Below are 18,634 nucleotides of genomic sequence, written 5' to 3' on the forward strand. Positions count from 1 at the left end.
ACCAATCCACACACTAGAAAATGAAGGGACGGCGACGTTTCGGTCCGTCCTGGACCATTCTCAAGCAGATTGTCAAGTACAATCAATTGAGAATGGTCCAGGACGGACCGAAACGTCTTCATCCCTACATTTTCTTGTGTGGATTGGTCAACATATGTATATTATTGTAATGCACATCAGCTTCTGTAACCGTAAGTCTTCTAATTTGTTGTAAGGTGTACAATATTTCTTCGTTATGCGGCTTTTATCATGTCGAATTACTGAACATATGTCAACACAAATTATAGCCAAGTTCTACCAATATTCGTCGGTACAAAACATATCTTTTTATAACATTGTAATGTATGGTATTTCCATACAAATGCTCCATGCAATTTCTTTACGATTTTATTTATAATTTGAACGAATTCATGTCAATGAATTCACACAAGCAGGCAGTATAACACCTCGCTTTGGTCACTATGTGTGACCCCTGTGACGGTCTACTGTGTGTGACCCATGTGACGGTCAACTGTGTGTGACCCATGTGACGGTCAACTGTGTGTGACCCATGTGACGGTCTACTGTGTGTGACCCATGTGACGGTCAACTGTGTGTGACCCATGTGACGGTCAACTGTGTGTGACCCATGTGACGGTCTACTGTGTGTGACCCATGTGACGGTCTACTGTGTGTGACCCACGTGACGGTCTACTGTGTGTGACCCCTGTGACGGTCAACTGTGTGTGACCCATGTGACGGTCAACTGTGTGTGACCCCTGTGACGGTCTACTGTGTGTGACCCACGTGACGGTCTACTGTGTGTGACCCATGTGACGGTCTACTGTGTGTGACCCATGTGACGGTCTACTGTGTGTGACCCCTGTGACGGTCTACTGTGTGTGACCCATGTGACGGTCAACTGTGTGTGACCCATGTGACGGTCAACTGTGTGTGACCCCTGTGACGGTCTACTGTGTGTGACCCACGTGACGGTCTACTGTGTGTGACCCATGTGACGGTCAACTGTGTGTGACCCATGTGACGGTCTACTGTGTGTGACCCATGTGACGGTCTACTGTGTGTGACCCATGTGACGGTCTACTGTGTGTGACCCACGTGACGGTCTACTGTGTGTGACCCATGTGACGGTCAACTGTGTGTGACCCATGTGACGGTCAACTGTATGTGACCCATGTGACGGTCTACTGTGTGTGACCCATGTGACGGTCTACTGTGTGTGACACATGTGACGGTCTACTGTGTGTGACCCATGTGACGGTCTACTGTGTGTGACCCACGTGACGGTCAACTGTGTGTGACCCATGTGACGGTCTACTGTGTGTGACCCATGTGACGGTCTACTGTGTGTGACCCACGTGACGGTCTACTGTGTGTGACCCATGTGACGGTCTACTGTGTGTGACCCACGTGACGGTCTACTGTGTGTGACCCATGTGACGGTCAACTGTGTGTGACCCATGTGACGGTCAACTGTGTGTGACCCATGTGACGGTCTACTGTGTGACCCGTGTGACGGTCAACTGTGTGTGACCCATGTGACGGTCAACTGTGTGTGACCCATGTGACGGTCTACTGTGTGACTCATGTGACGGTCTACTTTGTGTGACCCGTGTGACGGTCTACTGTGTGTGACCCACGTGACGGTCTACTGTGTGACTCATGTGACGGTCTACTGTGTGTGACCCATGTGACGGTCTACTGTGTGTGACCCATGTGACGGTCTACTGTGTGTGACCCATGTGACGGTCTACTGTGTGTGACCCATGTGACGGTCTGCTGTGTGTGACCCATGTGACGGTCTACTGTGTGTGACCCATGTGACGGTCTACTGTGTGTGACCCATGTGACGGTCTACTGTGTGTGACCCATGTGACGGTCTACTGTGTGACTCATGTGACGGTCTACTGTGTGTGACCCATGTGACGGTCTACTGTGTGTGACCCATGTGACGGTCTACTGTGTGACCCATGTGACGGTCAACTGTGTGTGACCCATGTGACGGTCTACTGTGTGACCCATGTGACGGTCAACTGTGTGACTCATGTGACGGTCTACTGTTGTGAGATTTTTCTCTACGCCTACCTCCCTTAAGAGGTGGACTACAAGTTTAAAGTCTGCTCACGGCAGTTAAGCATGAGTCCAGTAGAAAAAGGAAAAGCGGGAGCAAACCGCCAGGCCTCCACCACCAAGGGTGAAAACCTGTCCACAATTGGCCGCTGGCTCCTTCTAGTTAAACAGGACGATAAAACTAATAAAGGGTAACCGACGGGTTCTCACAATCAAATATTTATATTTGAAGTGGCGCTATGAATTGGAATTCGAATTCCCAAGAACAGCCGCCTTATCAAGATCACATCAACATTTAATGATATTATGCAGAAATATAGTGGAATAATATGGTTGAAGGGTTGACATCAAAGACTGTTTTCTATAACATAACAATTTATTAATAACAAGAGACTAACTACTACATTACCGAGTTTACGTTACGTTAATGTCCATCCAGTGGCACGATAACAAACAGCTAACTAGCAACCCTTGCTGTGAGGCTGCATACTGAACTAACCTGAACACAGGTGTGCCCACTGATGACGCAATATTGCAAATCAAAGAAAAATATCACAGACTAAGTTACACCACAGCGAATGGTTACGTTATTGTACATCAAGTGGCATTTGCAACACAGCTATTCAACAACCCCTCGAGAAGTGACAGCAGGCTCCATCTTGCTGACACTTCGGGCTGATAACATGAACTAACTGAACAAATGAAGGATCCACTGAAACAAAGACACAAGCAGGCAATCAATAGTGTCACGGTTTCCCTGACAGCTACTATAATCACAAGCTTAGGAGTCCTCCCGCCCCCCAGGAGAGACCCACGTAACTAGGCGGAAGTCTAACAGTGACTCCCCCCTATCACAACCCCGTGTGAACACTCTTTGCAACTCCCACTAAGAAGTTGCCCTGTTGTAACCCGATACACCGACAGGCAAGGCGGGAATTCTGGGACACAGCTCCACAGATCCCTAGTATGACTCTACTCTCGTCACCAGACGACAACCAAAAGAAATTGCCTGAAGTGATTAATTACGTTAATTGACTGATCGCAGCAGTCAGCAACAAAGTACCACGGTAATCACAAACAATTGTCTCCCACTAGACAACAACATGATGATACTCTACGTTAATCTTTAACACTTGTCTCTCTCTTGTTAACAATAACTCAACATATTACAACACACTTGACTCCTTGCAAGTATTCAGTGAGTAATTCTCAATTAAGGTCAAACGGACCACTAATTACATCCCCATTGAGTTACGTTAACTAAGCCTACCCTAACTTGGTAGCTTCTCCACAGTCTGTGTCAAAAAATTACTAGTGAGTGTTAATTACCCTAATTAACCCACTAATTACTGAGCCATTAATTAACTGTCACCAGGACCGATAATTAACCATCCATAAATACGTCTCACTCCGCACTGCCTAAGCAGGTCTCATCAAACACTGTGAATTCACGGGAAAGGAGTTAATTACCCTAATTAACAAGATGTGCCAATAATCCACTGTCCTCAGACAGGATATGATTAATACAACGATTTATGCTAGCTCCATGACCTCGCTTTACCGAGTCACCGGAGCTCTCCAATGCCAATTACTCCACTAATTAACATGAGCCACTAATGCTATACCCCTGAAAGGTAATTAGTCTCGAGCATATTACGTTAACACAAATACTGACAGACTGACAGAACCTCTCCCACTACGTGAATTCATGATGAGAAGGCTAATTACATAATTAGCTAGAGTGGTCAATTAACTGTCACATGGACAATTAATTGCTCCCGAGACGTATCTCATTATAGCTCAACACTGTTCCCTTAACAGCCCCCACTCACTCCCCAATACTAAGTGTGCACCCCTTATCCAGTTAATTACCCCTTAATTAACTCACTGAATCCTTAAGTCCTCAACATAACTTAAAGAACAAAGTAACCCCAGCGTTACATAGGTCACACTATAATGGCATGCAACATCATATCAGCACTGCCCACATATAGTTGCAGCTACTGCAACTCGCTAATTACTGTGCCCACACAATAAAACACACGGTTGTGCAACACACACACAAGTATACTAATATTACTGCCCCTCCTCTTCTTTTACTTGCACCCGATTGCAAAGGAATACTGTGAACACACACATACTTCAGCCAGGCAATTAACCCATCAATTGCCTGCTCTCATTAAGTACTGAAAATTCCCCTGAATAATCCTAGAGGTCCCTTACCCTCAACACAGTTCCTGGGGCAATAATATTGTATACTGATAACACTGCACAAACCTGCAACATAATGATGCCGTCAGCATACCCCACATGCTAATGACATCATTAGGCACTCGGTCAGCAATCACCTCTACTGACTACCACACAATCACAGTACATAGACATGCAAATGAACACATAGAAATGGCCTTCACCTACTCTCTGAAAATTATATCACCAAGTAATATGTACTAATTACACAGACTTCAGGGGTCCTCACTGACACTCCTGACTACCTCTAATGATTATAATTTTACTGTACTCTATGGCATTAATCCAGCCTGAACGATTATATAGAATAGACAGGCTGGATCACTTATATGGTAAATCTCTACACTGACTGGTCACATCCTCTAGTCAGTCTACCAACATACTACCATACAGCGTGGTCCCGTGTATAATCTCTATCTCCAGGTACCGCCCCTACCCGACATCTGGATTCCACTGACAGCTGCCCCCCAGCTGTTTTTTTTTCTAGCCTGGCGAGGCTCTGAGATAACTCTTACCGGGAACATCCACCGGTACTCATCACACTGTAATAGTACTCATTTCTACTCATTTCTACTGCCTTATTTTTTTCTCATTCCCAAAACTGACTACCACACTTAGCTTTTAGCTGACACACTTAGCTGGCTTGCTCCTCATGCGTCGACAAGATGTGGCCCTAGGCTGTCCCGGGAAAGTGGCCAAGGCATGTGGCCAAGGCAGGTGGCCACAGCGCCCCTCCCGAGCTGAGAGAGGGGGGTTGGGTGGCCTGGGGTGGCCGGCTCGCGGGTGGCCTGGGTGGCCGCCTCGCGGGCAGGCGGGTGGGTGGCCTGGGGTGGCCGGCGCGCGGGCAGGCGCGGGTGGCCACGGGTGGCCGCGGGCTGGCAGGCTGCCGCCCACAGGAGTACCCATGCGGCTGGGGAATCTCCACCCCATCACTCTAGAACCATGCCTTTGTTCTACACTGGGGTGACCATGGTTGGTGGCGTCCCCAGGCGGCGTCCCCCTACTGACGCAGCCTGGCGGAATGCAGAGTCCAACATGGGCCTGCAATCACACATACGCGTACACTGGCCAACATCAATTGTCCATTGCCACTAGACAGGATGCTCAGACCCGAGGGATGAGGGATCAATCTGATACTCCACGAGGCTTCTGCCAGCCTGCCTCATGCGTTCACACAGTCAACTGTCCCTTAGCTTTTTACTGTTTCTACCGTAAATCCCTGGCCCCAATTCACTTAATTAGGCCTTGAGACAACCCCTGATGGCAGGAGTGCCACCAATCGAGTAATTTGGACGACAGAAGCGATTAACAGGGGGTGGAGGCGGCAAGCGTGCCGCCCCACCCAAACACCTCTTCCTTCCCTGGCCGCCCAATTCAAACTGAAGATTTCGCGGGCTAAGGGTACCAGATACCCATACCTACTCCCTACACTGCCTAAACCAATCAGCTTGGAGCCGGCACAGGCCCCTCGTGCCGCCCCCAATCAGAATTCTTCGCGCCAAAACTAGGCTTGGACCACACGTGCCCCAAACCAATCACCTCTCTCCGTCACCCTCGGCGTCTTGTGACGTCACAAGGAGGAGGAGGCCTAAGGAGTGGCGTGATGTCTCCCATGTGGGGGGGGAAGAGGCAGCGCTCACCCCACTCTCCCCCCCACCTCTAACGGTTTTAGTCAAGTATCCTCTCACACTCACTCTCAACTCACATCCTATTTCACAGAAACAGGAAAATCTCTGTAATTCTCTCTACAGAGCAATCACAGACTTCTAACTACTCTCAAGTGATAGTTCTTGACATAAGCTTTCATTCAACACCCAACAAGCATATGTTATTTTTTTGAAAGCTTCAATTTCTAGAGTGTCTAGCCTGCTCTAGAAACTAGGAAAACTAGCTGAGGGATCTAGATCCCTCACACAACCTCCCACTAAAGAATATATTTTCCTGCAAGGAAAATACATTCAAAACACCAGCTAGTTTTTCTGCACACACCTGCCCAACAGGTGTACTAGCTAAACAAGTGTGGAGTGTGAAACTCTGTTTCTTATCCATCCTGGCCTGAGGGTCTCTGTGCACTACCACCGGATCACCCTGGTGGTGCTGCCCGACCTTGGAGTGGCAACATGTTCGGCTCCAGCTCTGGTCCTGGCCGGTTCAACACCTCGCAACCATTTCCATCACTGGACCTCCCATTTCCATCCTCGGTCTGTGTCATACTGGACACATGAGCAACACACTGGTGTGGCCTTACCGGTGAAGCACTTCTACACTCCCCTCAGCCTACAAAAGACTTACTGTCAGTCCTCCACCTGACCTAGCAACAAGTTGACAGGATCACTCTCACTGTCCAACTGCCCAACACCAGCCGGTCTTGCTCTACCGACTGAACTATCTGGGAGAAAACCCTCTTCTACAAGTACCTATGCTCCCCTACTGAGCCTGGGGTCCCTCCCTTGCTTCTCCTAGGTCCCCCTACTCTAACAAGGACTCAAGCACAACTTTTGACATCTGTCGAACCCTCTTGTCTAGTTCTCCCCTGGACCTAACTTGGAATGTGATCAGCATTCCCTCTGCAGATCTACTATAACCCTTTACCAAGGCAATCCTTAAAGAACAAAATCATTATGCTGCTGGGGATCTGAACCATGGAAAATCACCAGCCCAAAATGACCCTTGCCATCTTGCATTGGCAGCCTTTCTTCAAAAGGCGATCGATGTATGCATCCATCGAATCGTCTTTCTCAGAACTGCCAAGCTAGGCATCTTTACCTTCATACCTTGTCGCCGGGTTAAGTGCACTAGGGTGGGTTTGGCTTCCCTTCCCTGTGTGAGATTGCCTCCTTGCAATCTGCACTGGAGCCAGCACTGACTTGCTGCGCTCTCACCTTCAGGCTCGAACTCGGCCCTGCTGTCACCTCTGCAAACGGGAGCCTCTGCTCAACCTCTCTAGTGACTACCATGAATTCTTCCTGGGGTTGTACCGTCCCCACTCTGGCAAGAAATTCCATCACCTGTCTAACTACAGATGAATTACTCACTTCCTCTAAAGAAGTCTACTCGGATCCTACTCTGGTGGCGCGACCTCCCACTAAGATCCTACTGTGTAACAATAACTACACTCCTATGACACCCTTGACAACTACAGTGTCGTCCAATAAGACCTCTCACACTTGAGGTCACTTCTAGAAGCTTCTTCTACCCTAAGGTAGGTGGTGTCTTGCACCTCAGGCAGATCCTGAGTGCACTCTTGCAACCACTGTTGCACGCTGGCTGTGTGTCCACGACACCTGCTGCTGAGCTGACACCCCTCACCAATGAGTGTGTCAATGTCCACTAGCTCGCAGCCACAAAAAGCCAGACAGATTTCCCCATATCTACCATGAAATACCTCTTTCATACTGTGTGTGTGTGGTGTGTGTACCTACGTGTGACAACCGTGCACAAAACATACCTCCAACAATACTGTTCCACAATATTCTGCAACGATATTTTATGTTACTTTAAAAATTCAATAAGACTACTCTTCATGGGCTCGAACCCAAGTTGCATAGCCCCACGTTGGGCGCCAGCTGTGAGATTTTTCTCTACGCCTACCTCCCTTAAGAGGTGGACTACAAGTTTAAAGTCTGCTCACGGCAGTTAAGCATGAGTCCAGTAGAAAAAGGAAAAGCGGGAGCAAACCGCCAGGCCTCCACCACCAAGGGTGAAAACCTGTCCACAATTGGCCGCTGGCTCCTTCTAGTTAAACAGGACGATAAAACTAATAAAGGGTAACCGACGGGTTCTCACAATCAAATATTTATATTTGAAGTGGCGCTATGAATTGGAATTCGAATTCCCAAGAACAGCCGCCTTATCAAGATCACATCAACATTTAATGATATTATGCAGAAATATAGTGGAATAATATGGTTGAAGGGTTGACATCAAAGACTGTTTTCTATAACATAACAATTTATTAATAACAAGAGACTAACTACTACATTACCGAGTTTACGTTACGTTAATGTCCATCCAGTGGCACGATAACAAACAGCTAACTAGCAACCCTTGCTGTGAGGCTGCATACTGAACTAACCTGAACACAGGTGTGCCCACTGATGACGCAATATTGCAAATCAAAGAAAAATATCACAGACTAAGTTACACCACAGCGAATGGTTACGTTATTGTACATCAAGTGGCATTTGCAACACAGCTATTCAACAACCCCTCGAGAAGTGACAGCAGGCTCCATCTTGCTGACACTTCGGGCTGATAACATGAACTAACTGAACAAATGAAGGATCCACTGAAACAAAGACACAAGCAGGCAATCAATAGTGTCACGGTTTCCCTGACAGCTACTATAATCACAAGCTTAGGAGTCCTCCCGCCCCCCAGGAGAGACCCACGTAACTAGGCGGAAGTCTAACAGTGACTCCCCCCTATCACAACCCCGTGTGAACACTCTTTGCAACTCCCACTAAGAAGTTGCCCTGTTGTAACCCGATACACCGACAGGCAAGGCGGGAATTCTGGGACACAGCTCCACAGATCCCTAGTATGACTCTACTCTCGTCACCAGACGACAACCAAAAGAAATTGCCTGAAGTGATTAATTACGTTAATTGACTGATCGCAGCAGTCAGCAACAAAGTACCACGGTAATCACAAACAATTGTCTCCCACTAGACAACAACATGATGATACTCTACGTTAATCTTTAACACTTGTCTCTCTCTTGTTAACAATAACTCAACATATTACAACACACTTGACTCCTTGCAAGTATTCAGTGAGTAATTCTCAATTAAGGTCAAACGGACCACTAATTACATCCCCATTGAGTTACGTTAACTAAGCCTACCCTAACTTGGTAGCTTCTCCACAGTCTGTGTCAAAAAATTACTAGTGAGTGTTAATTACCCTAATTAACCCACTAATTACTGAGCCATTAATTAACTGTCACCAGGACCGATAATTAACCATCCATAAATACGTCTCACTCCGCACTGCCTAAGCAGGTCTCATCAAACACTGTGAATTCACGGGAAAGGAGTTAATTACCCTAATTAACAAGATGTGCCAATAATCCACTGTCCTCAGACAGGATATGATTAATACAACGATTTATGCTAGCTCCATGACCTCGCTTTACCGAGTCACCGGAGCTCTCCAATGCCAATTACTCCACTAATTAACATGAGCCACTAATGCTATACCCCTGAAAGGTAATTAGTCTCGAGCATATTACGTTAACACAAATACTGACAGACTGACAGAACCTCTCCCACTACGTGAATTCATGATGAGAAGGCTAATTACATAATTAGCTAGAGTGGTCAATTAACTGTCACATGGACAATTAATTGCTCCCGAGACGTATCTCATTATAGCTCAACACTGTTCCCTTAACAGCCCCCACTCACTCCCCAATACTAAGTGTGCACCCCTTATCCAGTTAATTACCCCTTAATTAACTCACTGAATCCTTAAGTCCTCAACATAACTTAAAGAACAAAGTAACCCCAGCGTTACATAGGTCACACTATAATGGCATGCAACATCATATCAGCACTGCCCACATATAGTTGCAGCTACTGCAACTCGCTAATTACTGTGCCCACACAATAAAACACACGGTTGTGCAACACACACACAAGTATACTAATATTACTGCCCCTCCTCTTCTTTTACTTGCACCCGATTGCAAAGGAATACTGTGAACACACACATACTTCAGCCAGGCAATTAACCCATCAATTGCCTGCTCTCATTAAGTACTGAAAATTCCCCTGAATAATCCTAGAGGTCCCTTACCCTCAACACAGTTCCTGGGGCAATAATATTGTATACTGATAACACTGCACAAACCTGCAACATAATGATGCCGTCAGCATACCCCACATGCTAATGACATCATTAGGCACTCGGTCAGCAATCACCTCTACTGACTACCACACAATCACAGTACATAGACATGCAAATGAACACATAGAAATGGCCTTCACCTACTCTCTGAAAATTATATCACCAAGTAATATGTACTAATTACACAGACTTCAGGGGTCCTCACTGACACTCCTGACTACCTCTAATGATTATAATTTTACTGTACTCTATGGCATTAATCCAGCCTGAACGATTATATAGAATAGACAGGCTGGATCACTTATATGGTAAATCTCTACACTGACTGGTCACATCCTCTAGTCAGTCTACCAACATACTACCATACAGCGTGGTCCCGTGTATAATCTCTATCTCCAGGTACCGCCCCTACCCGACATCTGGATTCCACTGACAGCTGCCCCCCAGCTGTTTTTTTTTCTAGCCTGGCGAGGCTCTGAGATAACTCTTACCGGGAACATCCACCGGTACTCATCACACTGTAATAGTACTCATTTCTACTCATTTCTACTGCCTTATTTTTTTCTCATTCCCAAAACTGACTACCACACTTAGCTTTTAGCTGACACACTTAGCTGGCTTGCTCCTCATGCGTCGACAAGATGTGGCCCTAGGCTGTCCCGGGAAAGTGGCCAAGGCATGTGGCCAAGGCAGGTGGCCACAGCGCCCCTCCCGAGCTGAGAGAGGGGGGTTGGGTGGCCTGGGGTGGCCGGCTCGCGGGTGGCCTGGGTGGCCGCCTCGCGGGCAGGCGGGTGGGTGGCCTGGGGTGGCCGGCGCGCGGGCAGGCGCGGGTGGCCACGGGTGGCCGCGGGCTGGCAGGCTGCCGCCCACAGGAGTACCCATGCGGCTGGGGAATCTCCACCCCATCACTCTAGAACCATGCCTTTGTTCTACACTGGGGTGACCATGGTTGGTGGCGTCCCCAGGCGGCGTCCCCCTACTGACGCAGCCTGGCGGAATGCAGAGTCCAACATGGGCCTGCAATCACACATACGCGTACACTGGCCAACATCAATTGTCCATTGCCACTAGACAGGATGCTCAGACCCGAGGGATGAGGGATCAATCTGATACTCCACGAGGCTTCTGCCAGCCTGCCTCATGCGTTCACACAGTCAACTGTCCCTTAGCTTTTTACTGTTTCTACCGTAAATCCCTGGCCCCAATTCACTTAATTAGGCCTTGAGACAACCCCTGATGGCAGGAGTGCCACCAATCGAGTAATTTGGACGACAGAAGCGATTAACAGGGGGTGGAGGCGGCAAGCGTGCCGCCCCACCCAAACACCTCTTCCTTCCCTGGCCGCCCAATTCAAACTGAAGATTTCGCGGGCTAAGGGTACCAGATACCCATACCTACTCCCTACACTGCCTAAACCAATCAGCTTGGAGCCGGCACAGGCCCCTCGTGCCGCCCCCAATCAGAATTCTTCGCGCCAAAACTAGGCTTGGACCACACGTGCCCCAAACCAATCACCTCTCTCCGTCACCCTCGGCGTCTTGTGACGTCACAAGGAGGAGGAGGCCTAAGGAGTGGCGTGATGTCTCCCATGTGGGGGGGGAAGAGGCAGCGCTCACCCCACTCTCCCCCCCACCTCTAACGGTTTTAGTCAAGTATCCTCTCACACTCACTCTCAACTCACATCCTATTTCACAGAAACAGGAAAATCTCTGTAATTCTCTCTACAGAGCAATCACAGACTTCTAACTACTCTCAAGTGATAGTTCTTGACATAAGCTTTCATTCAACACCCAACAAGCATATGTTATTTTTTTGAAAGCTTCAATTTCTAGAGTGTCTAGCCTGCTCTAGAAACTAGGAAAACTAGCTGAGGGATCTAGATCCCTCACAACTGTGTGTGATCCATGTGACGGTCTACTGTGTGTGACCCATGTGACGGTCAACTGTGTGACCCATGTGACGGTCTACTGTGTGTGACCCATGTGACGGTCAACTGTGTGTGACCCATGTGACGGTCTACTGTGTGTGACCCATGTGACGGTCTACTGTGTGACCCGTGTGACGGTCTACTGTGTGTGACCCACGTGACGGTCAACTGTGTGACCCATGTGACGGTCTACTGTGTGTGACCCATGTGACGGTCAACTGTGTGACCCATGTGACGGTCTACTGTGTGTGACCCATGTGACGGTCAACTGTGTGACTCATGTGACGGTCAACTGTGTGTGACCCATGTGACGGTCAACTCTGTGACTCATGTGACGGTCAACTGTGTGTGACCCATGTGACGGTCTACTGTGTGACCCATGTGACGGTCAACTGTGTGACCCATGTGACGGTCAACTCTGTGACTCATGTGACGGTCAACTGTGTGTGACCCATGTGACGGTCTACTGTGTGACCCATGTGACGGTCAACTGTGTGTGACCCATGTGACGGTCTACTGTGTGACCCATGTGACGGTCTACTGTGTGACCCATGTGACGGTCAACTGTGTGTGACCCATGTGACGGTCTACTGTGTGACCCATGTAACAGTCAACTGTGTGACTCATGTGACGGTCTACTGTGTGACTCATGTGACGGTCTACTGTGTGACCCATGTGACGGTCAACTGTGTGTGACCCATGTGACGGTCTACTGTGTGACTCATGTGACGGTCAACTGTGTGTGACCCATGTGACGGTCAACTGTGTGACTCATGTGACGGTCTACTGTGTGACTTATGTGACGGTCTACTGTGTGTGACCCATGTGACGGTCAACTGTGTGACTCATGTGACGGTCAACTGTGTGACTCATGTGACGGTCAACTGTGTGACTCATGTGACGGTCTACTGTGTGACTCATGTGACGGTCAACTGTGTGACTCATGTGACGGTCAACTGTGTGTGACCCATGTGACGGTCAACTGTGTGACTCATGTGACGGTTTACTGTGTGACTCATGTGACGGTCTACTGTGTGTGACCCATGTGACGGTCAACTGTGTGACTCATGTGACGGTCTACTGTGTGACTCATGTGACGGTCTACTGTGTGTGACCCATGTGACGGTCAACTGTGTGACTCATGTGACGGTCTACTGTGTGACTCATGTGACGGTCAACTGTGTGTGACCCATGTGACGGTCAACTGTGTGACTCATGTGACGGTCTACTGTGTGACTCATGTGACGGTCTACTGTGTGTGACCCATGTGACGGTCAACTGTGTGACTCATGTGACGGTCTACTGTGTGACTCATGTGACGGTCAACTGTGTGACTCATGTGACGGTCTACTGTGTGACTCATGTGACGGTCAACTGTGTGTGACTCATGTGACGGTCTACTGTGTGACTCATGTGACGGTCAACTGTGTGTGACTCATGTGACGGTCTGCTGTGTGTGACCCATGTGACGGTCTACTGTGTGTGACCCACGTGACTCCTAGCAATTTACCCAAATCCGAATAATGGCGAGGCTTAATAGCTAAAATTCGAGGAGGGGTTCAAGTTCCACAGATGGGACAGTGGTATTGGTCACAATGACTTGTGGCGTTTGTTTAGGCCACTGACCAACCATTGGGGTTCAGTAAACCACATCTCGGTTTTAACTAACTGTTTTAAGGGTAAACTTCTTGACAGATAGTCAGCTGGATTGTCCTTGGTGGGGACATGTCTCAGTTTATATCAAGTTGACAACTCTCGTATTTCCCCTAACTCTGTTACTGACGAAGGGAGTTTAATTGTTGTTGCTTTTTACCCATTGTAAGACTGCCTCATTGTCTGACCACACTACTATCTCACCAAAGTTAATATTACTGAGGGTCTTGATCAGGCAATGACCCAGCCTTACACTTACTAATAAAAGCAGTTATCTCCACTTACTTCTAGCCATAGAAGTAAGTAAAAATAATTGCTGAGTGTTAACTAAATAGGCTACTGTACAATACTCTTTGCCGGAGGCATCGCAGAACACATGCAAAGTTTTGTGTAAATTCAGTCCTAAGGCATTACGAGGAAATTTATGAATACAAAGTTTATTAAAATCCTTGGTTAATTGCTGCCATTTGTTCTGCAGATCATTTGGCAACGGATCATTCCAACCCATATTAATCTGCCAGCACTCCTGCATGAGGAGTCTGCCCTTAACTAATATAGGGTTAAGTAAGCCTAAAGGCTCTAACATAACTGACATGAGAGTAATTTCCATATGGTTAGGGGTGAATTGTTAGTTTCCACTAGACGGCGCCAGGGATCGAACCCAGGACCACAGGATCACAAGTCCAGCGTGCTGTCCGCTCGGCCGACCGGCTCCCTAGTGAGGATGTGGCCCCCAAATAGGACTGACGCGAACTTATAGGTGATGAAGTCGCTGTTAGTCTTGTGGATTCTTTACCCAGAGAAATTTAGTGTTCGCAGGTGTCCCTCAAGTCCATATTTTTGTCAAACATAAACACCAGCAAAAATCGCCCAGGTTCTGACTGGATTTTGTTAGTGTGTTTGGCCTTTTTCTATATATAAATATGATTAAATCCTTACGATTTTCGTCAGTTGTTTTATTCCTTGTTTCTCCATTGTGACGGTAAAGCGTTAGTGTTCGGCTGTTTCAAAAGCTGGGGGCAGGGCCTCGTCACATCACAAAAAAAGAGAGAAAAGTTTGTCCTTTCGTCTGTGGTAAGGTAATGGGAAGACACACAGAACACAAGTATATAAACAATGAAATTTTAATTACTCTAGAAAACAAGACATGAATAAAGACAATCTCATAAAATGCAAGACAAATCAACAAACAAAATAACATGAATAATCACTGGCAAATGAAAAGTTACGCTAAGACAAGTAAGTTACAGTGATAGCAAAATAAAATAATATGGGTGCTGGAATACTGGCTTCAAGCTGCCACCTCCCTTAGTACACGAAAGCCAAGGCTTAGTCTACCAGCGAGAGATGTCAACTTCATGGAGCACAAAGATATTCTGACGAGACTGGCGCGCTGCAGCCCAGACGTCGACTTGTGGTGGTGGCGGAGGGCAGGTGCGACGAGACACCAGCCAATCAGCAACAGGCAGGCAGAGGATGAGCAGTTTGCTGGTTACGGGCTGTGGCCAGGTGTCGGGGTGTGCTGGGTACGATTTGCTCTCTGGGCAAAACGTTTGGCGATACTGGTGGACGTATCTTCTATATAGTATCTTGTACTTTGACATAATGATGTAGGGAAGAGCAGGCTCAATCTCTCTTGAAAGAGATTACCGTCACACCATATATAAAGTAAAACCAAGCTATTGAGTCCTGTGAAGTGACGGTGGTGGCAGGTCATGGTTTATCTCCGACGGTGTGGTAAGGGCGCGGGGCCCCCTGTGGTAATCCCTCAGAGGTCCCTTATTGTGGAAATAATAAGAACCTCTTAATTAAGGTGTGACAGGAAGGACAGAATGTTAGTGATCGATGTGGCAACATGTCAGTTGATTAAGTAACGTTCACATATTAGTAATACTCTACTTTCCATTAACATGTGTAAAGTGAACGTTACATATTGGGTTTGGAGACGGTCGTTTGAAGTACATTACATAACTACATAGTCCAAAAGTACTCTTAGGATGTTTTTCCATATTATGCTCATTATATGTGAATCACATACTGGTGATTGTTGACTGTACACAATACTGTTTCTTCTTGGCTGGTTATAAAGAATGTGATGTGCCAGAGGACTAAGTATAACATTGTTTACCCTCCCAGCCTCGACACCAGCCCGTTCGTGCGTCACACTTTCTGGTCAACTACAGTGCTGGGCTTCTACTTGATGGTGTCCAAGGTCGGCATCTACCAACCTGCATACCAGAGGTTTGCCTCTCTCAGAACACTCAACCAAGCACAAGGGTAAACATTATTTTTCCTTACGTTCAATAGTGGTATATATCTCTCACTAACGACTGCATGGAACGCGTAATTTCCAATGTTTGTGTGTGTGTGTACTCACCTAATTGTACTCACCTAATTGTGCTTGCGGGGGTTGAGCTCTGGCTCTTTGGTCCCGCCTCTCAACCGTCAATCAACTGGTGTACAGATTCCTGAGCCTATTGGGCTCTATCATATCTACATTTGAAATTGTGTATGGAGTCAGCCTCCACCACATCACTTACTAATGCATTCCATTTACTAACTACTCTGACACTGAAAAAGTTCTTTCTAACGTCTCTGTGGCTCATTTGGGTACTCAGCTTCCACCTGTGTCCCCTTGTTCGCGTCCCACCAGTGTTGAATAGTTCATCCTTGTTTACCCGGTCGATTCCCCTGAGGATTTTGTAGGTTGTGATCATGTCCCCCCTTACTCTTCTGTCTTCCAGTGTCGTGAGGTGCATTTCCCGCAGCCTTTCCTCATAACTCATGCCTCTTAGTTCTGGGACTAGTCTAGTAGCATACCTTTGGACTTTTTCCAGCTTCGTCTTGTGCTTGACAAGGTACGGGCTCCATGCTGGGGCCGCATACTCCAGGATTGGTCTTACATATGTGGTGTACAAGATTCTGAATGATTCCTTACACAGGTTCCTGAACGCCGTTCTGATGTTAGCCAGCCTCGCATATGCCGCAGACGTTATTCTCTTTATGTGGGCTTCAGGAGACAGGTTTGGTGTGATATCAACTCCTAGATCTTTCTCTCTGTCTGTTTCATTAAGTACTTCATCTCCTATTCTGTATCCTGTGCCTGGCCTCCTGTTTCCACTTCCTAGTTTCATTACTTTGCATTTACTCGGGTTGAACTTCAACAGCCATTTGTTGGACCATTCACTCAGTCTATCCAGGTCATCTTGTAGCCTCCTACTATCATCCTCTGTTTCAATCCTCCTCATAATTTTTGCATCGTCGGCAAACATTGAGAGGAACGAATCTATACCCTCTGGGAGATCATTTGCATATACCAGAAACAGTATAGGTCCAAGGACTGACCCCTGCGGGACTCCACTTGTGACGTCTCGCCAATCTGAGACCTCACCCCTCACACAGACTCGTTGTCTCCTGTTGCTTAGGTATTCCTCTATCCACCGGAGTACCTTCCCTCTCACTCCAGCCTGCATCTCCAACTTTCGCACTAGCCTCTTGTGTGGCACTGTATCAAAGGCTTTCTGACAATCCAAAAATATGCAGTCTGCCCACCCTTCTCTTTCTTGCCTTATTTTTGTTGCCTGGTCGTAGAATTCAAGTAACCCTGTGAGGCAGAACCTGCCATCCCTGAACCCATGTTGATGCTGTGTTACAAAGTTCCTTCGCTCCAGATGCTCCACTAGTTTTTTTCGCACAATCTTCTCCATCAGCTTGCATGGTATGCAGGTTAGGGACACTGGCCTGTAGTTCAGTGCCTCCTGTCTATCCCCTTTCTTGTATATCGGGACTACGTTAGCTGCTTTCCAAATATCTGGCAGTTCCCCTGTTGCCAGTGATTTGTTATACACTATGGAGAGTGGTAGGCTCAGTTCTCTTGCTCCTTCCTTTAGAACCCAAGGGGAGATTCCATCTGGGCCTATAGCCTTTGTCACGTCCAACTCTAGTAAACACTTCCTTACTTCCCCACTGGTAATCTCAAACTCTTCCAGTGGTTCCTGGTTAGCTATTCCCTCACTTACCTCTGGAATTTCTCCTTGTTCTAAGGTGAAGACCTCCTGGAATTTCTTATTCAATTCCTCACACACTTCCTTGTCATTTGTAGTGAATCCTTCCGCCCCTATCCTTAATCTCATAACCTGTTCCTTTACTGTTGTTTTTCTCCTAATGTGGCTATGCAACAATTTAGGCTGAGTCTTTGCCTTGCTTGCGATGTCATTTTCGTATTGTCTTTCTGCCTCTCTTCTCATCCTGACATATTCATTCCTGGCATTCTGGTATCTTTCTCTGCTCTCCAGTGTCCTGTTATTCCTATAGTTTCTCCATGCCCTTTTACTTTGCTGCTTAGCTAGCCTACATCTTTGATTAAACCATGGGTTTCTCATCTTCATTTCTCTATTTTCCTTTTGGACTGGGACAAACTTGTTCGCTGCGTCCTTGCACTTCTGCGTGATGTAATCCATCATATCTTGGGCCGTCTTTCCCCTGAGCTCTGTTTCCCATGCTATATCTGTTAGGAATTTTCTTATCCCCTCATAGTTTCCCTTTCGGTATGCTAACCTTTTGGTTTCGGTATCCCTCCTCGAGTTCAATAACCCTTCTTCAATCAAGTACTCAAACACCAGTACACTGTGGTCGCTCATTCCTACTGGGTCCTCAAAACCGATTTCTCTTATGTCGGAGTCGTTCAGAGTGAAGACTAGGTCGAGTCTCGCTGGTTCGTCATTGCCTCTCATCCTTGTGGGTTCTCCGACATGCTGGGTTAAAAAGTTGCTTGTCACCACCTCCAATAGTTTGGCTCTCCACGTATCCTCGCCTCCATGCGGTTCCTTGTTCTCCCAGTCAATCTTTCCGTGATTGAAGTCGCCCATGATGAGCAGGTGGGAT

The 18,634-nt window shown here is 47.3% G+C and overlaps 1 protein-coding gene across 1 annotated transcript in view; it reads left to right on the forward strand.

The window, feature by feature from the left end:
* LOC138369250 (sodium-coupled monocarboxylate transporter 2-like) overlaps positions 1 to 18,634 on the forward strand; it is a 141,969-nt gene that overhangs the window by 44,822 nt on the left and 78,513 nt on the right. The window contains exon 5 of the mRNA XM_069332189.1: positions 15,887 to 16,027. Within this exon, the coding sequence (XP_069188290.1) occupies positions 15,887 to 16,027 (141 nt within the window). The remainder of the gene's footprint in view (positions 1 to 15,886; positions 16,028 to 18,634) is intronic.

The sequence above is a fragment of the Procambarus clarkii genome, chromosome 27, assembly GCF_040958095.1.
Source record: "Procambarus clarkii isolate CNS0578487 chromosome 27, FALCON_Pclarkii_2.0, whole genome shotgun sequence".
Lineage (NCBI taxonomy): Eukaryota > Metazoa > Arthropoda > Malacostraca > Decapoda > Cambaridae > Procambarus > Procambarus clarkii.